General features: G+C 37.5%; 1 protein-coding gene across 1 annotated transcript in view; it reads right to left on the bottom strand.

Annotated features, from left to right (window-relative positions):
• Positions 1 to 11,908, bottom strand: part of RGS22 (regulator of G protein signaling 22) — a 145,942-nt gene that overhangs the window by 80,272 nt on the left and 53,762 nt on the right. The window contains exon 13 of the mRNA XM_023518230.1: positions 11,547 to 11,648. Coding sequence (XP_023373998.1) covers positions 11,547 to 11,648 — 102 coding nt within the window. The remainder of the gene's footprint in view (positions 1 to 11,546; positions 11,649 to 11,908) is intronic.

Below are 11,908 nucleotides of genomic sequence, written 5' to 3'. Positions count from 1 at the left end.
ATTATAATTTGCAATACTCAGTCAGGTGTGGTGGGAATCAAACTCAAAAAAAAAAAAAAAAAAGAGAGAGAGAGAGAGATTACAATGAGAGAATCACTATCTTAATGTGGGGGGTTTACATATACCACCTAGGAAAGCAAGTTGACAGGTAGCAGGTTGTTTGGAGTCAGAATAAGGAAAGTTAACTATATGATCCTTCATATAAATTTTCTCTCCAGCTCTGCCAAGCTGACCAGATGCTCACAGGAGTGCACAGCTCAGGACAGCGCTTCAAAAGCATGGTCAAGATGGGCCCCTGTGCCACATCCTTTTCTGGGATGCCATGACTGAACAGTATTCTCTTCTTTACTGGAACATTCTTTCTTTACATGTGCTAGTATCTTCATTAAAAATCCTACAGGTCTCTTCTGTCTCTAGATAAGTGCTCGTATCTGTTTTACACTATTACACGTTGATTTCATAGTTTAAGCTTCTAGAAGTAACTTCATTTTTTAGGTTTCTTGGGTGAAGTAAAGAGGACAGGGAGATTTTACTGCTCTCCCTCCCCTTATTCCAAAACTTTTTTTTTACTATTCATTTTCTTTCTTTCTTTCTTTTTTTTTTTAGATTTCACTGTTGTTTTAGTACTATTTATTACCATCTCTTTATTAAAAGCAAACTGGAAAGACAGAATGTTGATAATTGTTGAAGCTGGATATATGATGGCTCTTTAAGCTATTTTCACAGAAAAAAATGTCTTAAAAATACACTTGGGTAGTAGTCATATCCAAATAATTAATGGCTATCTATAATTAGGTTTATAATATGTTTCTTAGAATATAAACATGCCAATGAGCTAATTCATCTATTCACTAGCTTTTAGAGCACTTTTTACATGCCACCTCCAGTCCTGAACACACAAGGTAAACACAGGAGACTTTTTCAAGGACCTACAGCCTAGTGGGAAAAAATACTAAGGGTGAAATTTGACACTCAATGTTCATAAAGATATTTTAAGATATTGAAATGAAAGATTTAACAAGGGGATAAACAGACACTGCTTTTTCTGTAGATAATAATAAGAAAGCAAGGACTTAAAAGTTAGAGTATAGGGTCTGGAGTCAGAATACTTGGTACACATTTCAAGTTCATCAATTGCCAAATGGATGGCTTTAGGAGAGTAATTCATCTTCTCTAAATCTATTAAAATGGAAATAATAATAATATTTACCTCTTAGGATTGTCACGAATTAAATAAAATTATCTATGTAAAGTTATTACCATAGAACCTAATAGAAAGTAACCATTAAATAAATGTCAGGTATAATGATAATTGTGATTCAGAGATGCCCAGTATGGGCCCTTCTGTAAATAAGAATATTGAAAGAGGATCTTTGGAGATACTTTTTTTGGTCCACAATCCTACAGTATTCAAAAATCTTAGGGCTGAATGTGGGTGACTGGTAAAAACGTCAGAAATAGGAAAAATGAACACATAATAAGCCAGAATGTAACAAAATGGGAAGCAAGATGAGAACCCTGATTCTGTGCTCATGACTCACAGCGCTCAGGAATCTAAGCCTGACTGCTACTTGGGACACCATCTCTCTGGTAACAAAAACAAATAATGTAACAAAGCCTCAATAGTAACTGCCTAGCCCTTAAGAAACAACCTAATTATGAAGACACAAAAATTTACTATAAAGCTTTAAGAAGGGACATGATTTTCCACATTCAATCACCACCTACCTTGCCCCTCACCCGTGCCTATTCATCTTTTAAGAGACAGCTTGATTCTTACTGCTGCTGCTGAGTCCAGGAATAATGAGCTCTGCTAGTGCACCTGAAAACACACCATCAGTCTGGAAAAGGAGTACTCAGATCATGGCGCTTTAATGAAAATGTCAGGACCACCCTGAAGTATTTAGGTTCTATAAATGCCAAGAGAGAGGCTAAACAATTAAGGTAATGGATGACGGTGAGCAAAGGAAAAACTAAGCTGATTACTAGAGGAAAATATTCAGCACTGCCCTTATGCCATAAAAAGCTTTTTCAAAGGAATCTGTGGCAACACTCAAGTTTGGTTATCTAAAGTTATCTCAGACTTCATTGGAAAACGTCAGGACAATGAAAAATTTTATGGGGAGAAGGCTATATGGTTTCTTCTGGTCCTTTCTCAATCTTTCTAGGGTTTTCTAGAAAAGAGGCAAAAGGAAGCACATTCTTGAAAGAGCCATTGGGAGGCAGTACCTGGGTGTGCTTTGGTCACCAATGTGTTTTCAGCACCAGTTGGAGTCTAGTGTAGAGTAGATCTCTGGTGAATATGGAAATAGCAATACAAGTTTTTAGGCTAGGGAAAATGTGTGCTTGTAATTGCAGGTCTAACTGCTATCCAGTTTATGCTGATCTTTTTGTTTCTGCAGTAATAAAACCAGGAGCAGGAGCAAAGGAGCCAAATGCACTGGTGCCTTGGAGAACCCCCAGGCAGGGCTATACTGCACAAGCTTGTAAGAACATCATTGGATGCACATTGTGTCTTTGGAAACTGAAATGACTTGGGCACAGAGAGGAGAAGGATATGAACGAATATGTTAGCTAATACTTCATTACTACTGCATCACAACTGGCAGCTTCCTAAAAACACTAATGCACAATATAGGTCTGGTGACATTTATCGACTCAGTTTTTGTTCTTTCTTTTTCTCTTGAGAAATTTGGAAACACAAGGGTAAACTGATGACAGCATTATAAACCCTGGGTAGACAGGAGCAGTCACTTGGACTGACTCATTTGCCATGAGGCCCACAAAGTGACTTCTTTGTACTCATGTGAGTAAATAAATACAAGAATCTCTCACTTGAGCATCAGGGCAGAGACGGTCTTCAAGCTGTCATCCCACTGGGTGGAGATGTCAGGAATGGGACTTCTACGCGTCAGCATTTCCTCTAACTATGGTAGAAGATACTGGAAAGATTTGAGATTTAGTCTGAAGATGTTAATATGGAGAAAATAGGACAGTATCATTTTTTGTTAGAAAGGTTGTCAGGAAAAGAGAGATTTATTCTGTGTTGCTTCACAGGGCATGAATAAGCTAATGGATATCAGCTTTGGGCTAAAAATGAAAAAAAGGAAATAGCTCCCTCACTCCTACAGGTATTTTCAAAGAGGCTATGACTACTTAAAAGAACAATAACTATTATCTGCTGGTGAAGAAAGAACTTATTTCATCCTGAGTTAGGATGCTATTGGATGTTTTTTGTGTTTGTTTTGAATGTGACTATAGTACTTGAGTAATTATCTATCTTTCCCACTGAAGAGGGAGCTCTTTAAGCCAAGACATGTTGTCCCAATCATCTTAATAGTCAGAGAACATTACTTGGCAGATAGCAGGCTCTCAGTGGATGTTAATTAGTAAGTGAATATTGTAAAAGAATATTGTGGATAGCAGGCTCTCAGTGGATGTTAATTAGTAAGTGAATATTGTAAAAGAATATTGTGGATAGCAGGCTCTCAGTGGATGTTAATTAGTAAGTGAATATTGTAAAAGAATGCTTGAAAGGTTATGATTCTATGCAGTGTATTTTTATTTTAGTTGTATTTTGAAATTCAGAATAAGTACAGGTATTTGCTTGAGTGAATAGCCACTGATTTAGGAGCTGATGTTCTTTTTATGCTACTTTCTTCAAATTTCTATTCTCCTTCCCCATTATCCAGGTAATTGATAGAACCTTAAATATTGATCCTAAAAATATCTTATTCCAATGAGTGTCCTATACTATCTACAAAATACTTTCACCTACATTATGTTTTCTTGGGGAGGTGGGGTGTTGTGTGTGTGTGTGTGAGAGAGAGAGAGAGAGGGAGAGAGAGAGACGGTCCTGCTCTTGCCTGAGCCAGCATACAGTACAGAGGTGTCATCCATTATAGTTCACTATCACCTCAAACTCCTAGGCTCAAGTAATCCTACTGCCTCAGCAGCCTGAGAAGCTGGGACTATAGGCAAGTGCCACCATGCTAATTTTCAGTACCACTAGCTAATTTATAAGCATTTTTTTGTAGAGATGGAGTCTCACTATATTGCTCAGGCTGATCTCAAACTCCTGGTCTCAAAAAATCCTTTTGCCTTAGCCTCCCAAAGGGCTGGGATTGTGGGTATGAACCACCACACCTGACCTGCTACATTAGCTTATGCAATCCTTACAACAATCCTATGAGGTGGATATGGGAATTTTCTTATAGTAGAAAAGGCACAGTATAACGTGAAAGTCTGGTTCTGTATTGTGAGATTGAGCTGAGTTTTGTCCCTATCTATGTAACCTTGGCAAGAGTAACATTTCAGAGATCTAGTTTCCTTTTATCTGTAAAGAACTAGAAAAAATACCTCATATGCTTACTATGGGTTATACGTAGAGTAAAATGTAGAATAGAAAAATAAATATTTTTATAAATTAAAAAATATATTTTTCTACTCTATATTTTTTAAACTTTCATTTTGTGTACAACCCCTCATAAACCTTGGCATATGTACTTCTCCGAGAATGACAGACAAATGGCCAACAAACACATGAAAAAATGTTCATCTTTAATCATCAGAGAAATGCAAATCAAAACCACTCTAAGATATCACCTAACTCCTGCAAGATTAGCCCATATCATAAAGTCACAAAATACCAGATAGATACTGCCGTGGATGTAGAGAGAAGGGAACACTTCTACATTGCTGATGGGATTGCAAACTAACACAGCCTTTTTGGAAAGAAGTATGGAGAGTCCTCAAAGACCTAAATATAGACATTCCATTTGACCCTGCAATCCCATTTCTAGGTATCTACCCAGAAGAACAAAATCATTTTACTATGAAGACATTTGCATTAGAATGTTTATTGCAGCTCAATTCATAATTGCCAAGTCGTGGAAGCAACCTAAGTGCCCATCAACCTATGAATAGATCAACAAACCGTGATGTATGTATACCATGGAATATTAGTCAGCCATTAAAAAAATGGAGACTTTACATCTTTTACATTTACCTGGATAGAGTTGAAATACATTCTTTTTAGTAAAGTATAGCAATAATGGAAAGATAAATATCTAATGTACTCCATACTAATATGAAATCAATATATAAACCGTTACATGTTCCTAAGAACAATATAACACTATTATAGTCCAGTTCAGGGGTAGAAGGAAGCAGGAGGAAGGACAGAGGAGGACTTTGGGCAGAAGGAGGGAGGACATGAGGCAGAATCTCACCTAATGTGCACATTGTGAGGGTGTATAACACACCCCCTGGGTGAGGGGCTCTTCTACAAATGGAACTTTGCCCTGGAAGTGAGAACAATGTAACCTAAAGTGTACCCTCATATTAATTTGAATAAAGTTAAAAAAAAAACCTTGGCATATGTGGGAGTCTTATTATAACTTTTTTACCTCATGAGGGCCCACAGTCATGTCTCCTGTACCCTGTGGCCCTTATAACCCACACTCTTGGTTTAGCCCATGGCAGTTCCAGTGTCAGCTCATGCTTATCACCCTGGTTTTCAGTACACTTCTTAATTCTGGTGACTGTTGATTTCCCTTACCATTTCAGCCAGGCATTTAAAAGGATGTTTGTGATTTGGGGGGTGGGGGGGTGGGGGTAGAACACAAACATTTAGACTATAGCAGACCATTTGATTTTGCTTATTGTTTGCTCCTCAGTGCCTTATGGGCTTGGTATTTAGAAAGCACTCAGCAAATATATGCTGAGTAAGGAAAAAATGGGTATGAAATTATCTAGGAACTTAGGAATTGGGGTTAGATATCTGTGATATTGTATCCAGTATTTCTAGGGGTTGTATAGAAAAAGGGTTTTCAAATAATCTAGACTGTCAAAAAGGTCATTTCTATAAGAAGCATTCACATGTTTTCTTACTTAATACCCATTGTAAGTACCAGAAGAGCAAGCTTCTTTATACCTAGCAAATCTAGGAAGGAAAAAAAAGAAAAGAAAAACGCTTGTATTGCAAAAAAAAAAAAAAAAAAAAAAAAATCCCTCAAGAATTCATACCATGAGTTTACCATTATATGGGTTTGGTTTTCAAGTTTACACTTGGCTACGTTCTCATCTTGGAAAAGAAATGGGCCTAGCAGAAGCAACACAGATAAAAGCCCCACTAAAGAGCTCATGAGTTGAAATTATAAAACACACAAGGAAAGAACCCACTATGTCAGCAGAATTAATAAATACCATTTGTAGTTCTTACCATTTGTAGTTCCAAGAACTACAAATCCTACAGTTATTGAATACTGCAGCAGTCAGACTCCAGTGGCCCTCATGAGCACAGGGCCTCCTGTATTCATGCCCTTTCGTAACCATCTTCCCGCAGGCATGGACATATCATGAGGCTTGCTTCTAATCAAGAGAATACAGCAATGGTAATGATATGTGTGAGATTACATATAATCATAATATGGTAATGCCTGCCTTTGCTGGCTTGAAGAGGCAAGCTGCCACAATTTGAGCTGACATATGGATCGGGCTACTTGTCATAGAGCTGAGAGTGGCCCCAACCTGACAATCAGTAAAAAGCTGAAGCTCACTCAGTCTGGCAGTTTTCCAGGAACAGAGTGTTGCTAACAACCATGTGAACACTGAAGCATACCCTTCCCCAGACGAGCCCAACATGAGAAGTCAGTCCTGCTTGACATCTTGCAGAGAACCCAGCAGAGCTGTGCCCGGAATCCTAACCCATAGCCACATAAACCGTCAGATAATCAATGTGTGCTGTTTTAAGCCACGGACTGTTTGATAACACTGTTATGCAAGAATACAAAACACAGCTACACACTATATGTTTAGAATGACTAAAGACATAAAAGAGGAAATAAAAAAAATAAGAAAAAATACCAGGAGAAAATATCAGGAAGATTTATAAAACACAACTATAACGTTTAATAATAAAAACGATAACTCCTAAAATGATTTAACTGAATGGGTAAGTTAAATAGCAGCAGAAAATATGTTGAAGAAATGAGGTATGAACTGAAAAGAACAGATCCAAAGAAATTGATCGATTTCAATTTACAACATACAACACAAATATTAAAAAATGGAAAAACTTGGAAGGTTAAGAGAAATGTAGGATATAGTCATTTGCTGCATTAAAAAAAAATGTTTTGTTCAACAATAGATTGCACAACTAATGGGGATCCCCTAGGATCACAATGGAGCTGAAAAATTCCTATTGCCTCGTGACACTGTCACTGTCATAAAGTTGCAGTACACACTTTGTTCATGTGACTGTGGTGATCCTGGTGCAAACAAACTTAATGCATGGCCAGCCATATAAAAGTAGAGCACGTACAATTACGTATAGTGTCTAATAATAATGATCACAAGGACCTATGTTACTGGTTTATGTATTTACTATACTGTACTTTTTATCATTATTTTAGAGTGTACTCTTTCTACTTAAGAAGTTAACTGTTAAATGGCCTCAGGAAGGTCCTTCAGGAGGAATTTCAGAAAAAGATATTGTTATCATGGGAGGTAACAGCTTCCTAGATGTCACTGCCTCTGAAGACCTTCTGGTGAGACAAGACGTGGAGGAAGAAGACAGTGATGATGATCCTGACCTCGTGTAGACTTAGGCTAATGTGTGTGTTTGTGTCTTAGCTTTTTAACAAAAGTTTAAAAAGTAAAAAAAAAAAGAAAAAAATTAATAGAAAAAATTTATAGGCTTAGCACCTGTGGCTCAAGCGGCTAAGGCGCCAGCCACATACACCTGAGCTGGAAGGTTTGAATCCAGCCCGGGCCCGCCAAACAACAATGACAGCTGCAACCAAAAAATGGCCAGGCATTGTGGTGGGCGCCTGTAGTCCCAGCTACTTGGGAGGCTGAGGCAGGAGACTCGCTTGAGCCCAGGAGTTGGAGGTTGCTGTGAGCTGTGATACTACAGCACTCTACCCAGGGGGAGCGCTTGAGGCTCCGTCTCAAAAAAAAGAAAAAATTTATACAATAAAGGTATAAAGAAAAAATATTTGTGTACAGCTATTTGATGGAAAACTGGCAAAACACCATGCAAAAATTATATGTAAAATGGATGAGATGTGGTAAAATTAAAGTGTTCTGAGATTCTTGTTAGAGGAGGAAAAAGATAATGATATTCTTAGACTTTACTATTTCAATACACCTGTTAAAATTATAAGGGTAAAACCAGAAAGAAAATATATAGTGTCAAATCCAGTAGAGGGGCTGGGTGCCCATAGCACAGTGGTTATGGCACCCGCCACATACACCAAGGCTGGCAAGTTTGAACCCAGCCCAGGCCAGCTAAACAAGGATGACAACTGTAACAAAAAATAGTCTGGTATTCACCTGTAACTCAGTGAGTAGGGTGCTGGCCACATACCTTAGGCTGACAGGTTCGAGCCCTGCCCGGGCCTGCTAAACAACAATGACAAGTGCAACCAAAAAATAGCTGGGCATTGTGGTGGGCACCTGTAGTCCCAGCTACTTGGAAGGCTGAGGTAAGAGAATCACTTAAGCCCAAGAGTTTGAGGTTGCTGTGAGCTGTGACACCAGGGCACTCTACCAAGGGAGACATAGTGAGACTCTGTCTCAAACAAAAAAAAAGAAAAAAAAAAGTCGAGGGAAATAAAATATTATCACTAGCTACATTTTACAGAACACAAAACCAGGGCTTATTAAAACTGACAGCAAGTGAGGAGGGAACAGGAAGGGAAGGGTAAGTTCACACCTACCACGTACAATGCACACTATCGGGATGACGGGCACACCTAAAACTTTGACTCAAATTGTACCAAAGGAATTCATGTATCCTTTGAATTTTTACCCCCATAGCATTCTGAAATTTTAAAAGCTAACTTGACAAAGTTTACCCAGCTAGTAACTAGCAGAATGTGACAAATTCATGTCTTTCAACTCTCAAGTTCTGTGATTTTTTTTCTTCTATATCATAAAGTCTCTGATCTAGGTGATACATTAAAATAACAGAGGATTGCCCTGATACGATGTGTTACCCAATACAATAAGGCAAAACTCTCACATGGCTGCGAGAATATTGTTACATTAAATAGTACTTCATGGTAAAAGTGCCGTGAATTTACCTCGTAATTCTCTTATCCCTCATTTCCATTTCATTCTTACCTATCCTCTGCACTCATTAATTCCATATAATTTTTCTCCTACACTCTAATAGTTACTGTTTCTTCTCGCTTTCTCTTTCCCATATTTTTAAATGTTGTGTGTATATATTTGTAAACACGAATAAAATTATACTTATGTATCTAAACAAATATATGCATTGAAATCTCAATGTGTGTGCAATGGAGAGTAGTAGCGTGTAGTTTTTTTGAAAGATTTCAAAAGTTACCAGACTGTGGTACCCAAGTCTCCTTCACTCTTTGCAATCCTCTCTCACTGAAACAAGTATGTAATGTCAAAAAAGCTGTAGAGCTATCTGTGGTAACGATCTAGCCTCCAAACCTTAGCAGTGGCATATGGTCCCCTAGCTAGCTGTTGCTGACGTCAAAGATTTTATCTCTATACTATGGGGGAGATTCCTTTGCTCCTTGCCAAGACCATTTAAATTAATTTCTAACTGTGTAGTATTTTTATCTTGAAGACATGCAATGAAATCTTTAGGGTGTGTTCAAGACAGTTCAGACTCTTGGACTCTTTAATCACATGAAATCTGTTACTGACACTCCCAGCCCCACATTTAGTCTACTGAAACATATTTTTACAATATTTCATGGGATAATAAAACTTCAGAATATGTGTATAGAGTATCATGTAAGTCCCTTAAAATCTACTCTCAGTGTCCTAGCACACAACTTGGCAGATGTATCAAAACAATATAAAATCAAGTTCATCATAACTTTAACAACAGGAGAGCTGATTATATTCTGCCATTGGCATTATCAGTCCAAAGATCTATACTGTCAGTGCACACTTAAATAAAGCCACCTAATATTTCTACTAGTAATAAATAAATGGTATTTCATACTTTGAAATAAATCAATAAGACCATAGTATTTTAGGCCATTTCTCGCATCTGGAGGAACAGAAACCTTGGCTAATTAAAACCTAAACCAACCCAAACAATTGCTTCTCTAACCAAAAAATAAAGCAAAGCAATCGTAGATGTAAAAAAAGCAAATACATCAAAAAATCACACGGATTTGCTCCCCTTTATTTCTCCCTGTTGATTCCTAAAAGCAAACACCATTTTTCTCCTTCTCTAACCCTGCTTTGATTCCTCAAAAGAGAACCCAGAAGAAGGTAAAAAGTTTATAGGCCTTGATAACCCCAAAACAGAATAATCCATCTCTGAATAAGCAAATCTGTCTGCGACCTGTTTTATAACCATGTATTGCTGGTTGAATAATACCACTATTAAAAATTAACAAGTCTACTAAGCTCAAATAGCATTTCCTTTTTGACAAGTACATGGAAATATGGTGATTATTAACAACAACAAAAAAGCTCACTTAATTGAGCAGCTGAAGATTTTTGAAAGAGTACTCTTTGTAGTAGTGAAAACATAATAAAAATAATACATGGTACTTTTAGCAGACAAGGGCAATAGGTTAGGAGAAGGAGGATAAATAGAGAATTACAGGTAAAGATTAACAAGCAGAACAGTCAACTGTGTGGTCTCAGAAAATAGTACTGTTAAATTAGAGATATAATTTCATGATTTCATGCAGACAGATCTGGGTTACGTAGGAACTGAAGTCCTTATTCTCACAGTAAAAAGTACAAAGCTTTGTCAGCTGATTTACAAAGCGTAGTTCTTAATGCCAGAGTCAGGGTGGTAGAAGTAATAACAGACATCCAGCAGCGTGCTCTGATATCCTGAATAAGATTATAAGATAATAAACAAAATGATGAAGCTGGTTTCCTTAGCAGTGTTCAGGAGGAGGTCCTCTGAAATGGGGTTATCCTGGATTATAAAATTATAAAATCACTTAAATCGTCCAACACATATGGATTAGACTCAGACAACTCTCCCGAAAAGACACTCTTTGAGCTTCTGTTATGTGGTGTGTGGCACAGAAGTCCAGGCAACAGCATGGGCCCTGCACCACAGAGAGACAGTCAACATCCTTCTCAGCCCTTTGGACAAGTCAGCAGCCTACTATGCTCACCAGCTGATGTCTGCACGAAGCTCAGAGAACCCTGCTCAATGTCTCTGCTCCCAATCACTTCAACGACTCATTATAAGTCCTCTCCAGGGTTCTCCTTTAAATCACTCACAACCAAACCAAAAAGGTATAAATTAGAAAAAAGGATGAGATTTTGTTCGTTGGAAGAACAAGTAGTTGGCAGCAAAGAGAAAATAAAACAAACCAAATAAAATAGATAAAACTTAGAACCCACAAATCAGATTATAAAACAATATTCTGTTGACATTTAAATAAAGTAATCCCATGGCAACAATTTAATTGCTGCTTTTTTTGCCTGAAGTCCCAGATTTTTCTTGTTTGGGGACTAGACACAATTTTTATTTCTCTGTGTCCTTAGAGCATCACACTGGACCGACATTATTTACTACTTACTTGTGCTTGCTTGCATACTTTAAAGGGCTGAAGTGTTTCCTGGTAGAAAAGCTGATGATAAGCCTGTAGGTCAAACCAAAAGTACACACTGTTCTTCCACAACTGCAGATGGAAAAAGAACATAAATTACTACCACCCAATTATTAAAGCTCTACAAGGCTTTAATTTCAAATACAAATAATTATTTAGCTCCTTGCTGTTACCATAAATCAGGTTCAATGTAAGATGGTCTTAATCTTCTACCACAAACTGGCAATATACAAAATATTTATTGGTATTGTTGCTAGAACATTATATTTTTATATGTCTGCTTCTCACATAATTGGCCATTAAAATAGTAAGTATTCCAGTTAACGGTTAAA

The sequence above is a fragment of the Otolemur garnettii genome, unplaced genomic scaffold (assembly GCF_000181295.1).
Source record: "Otolemur garnettii isolate 467f Iridium unplaced genomic scaffold, OtoGar3 scaffold00004, whole genome shotgun sequence".
Classification (NCBI taxonomy): domain Eukaryota; kingdom Metazoa; phylum Chordata; class Mammalia; order Primates; family Galagidae; genus Otolemur; species Otolemur garnettii.
The sequence above is the reverse complement of the archived record's forward strand: the minus strand, read 5'-3'. Positions and strand labels throughout refer to the sequence as shown.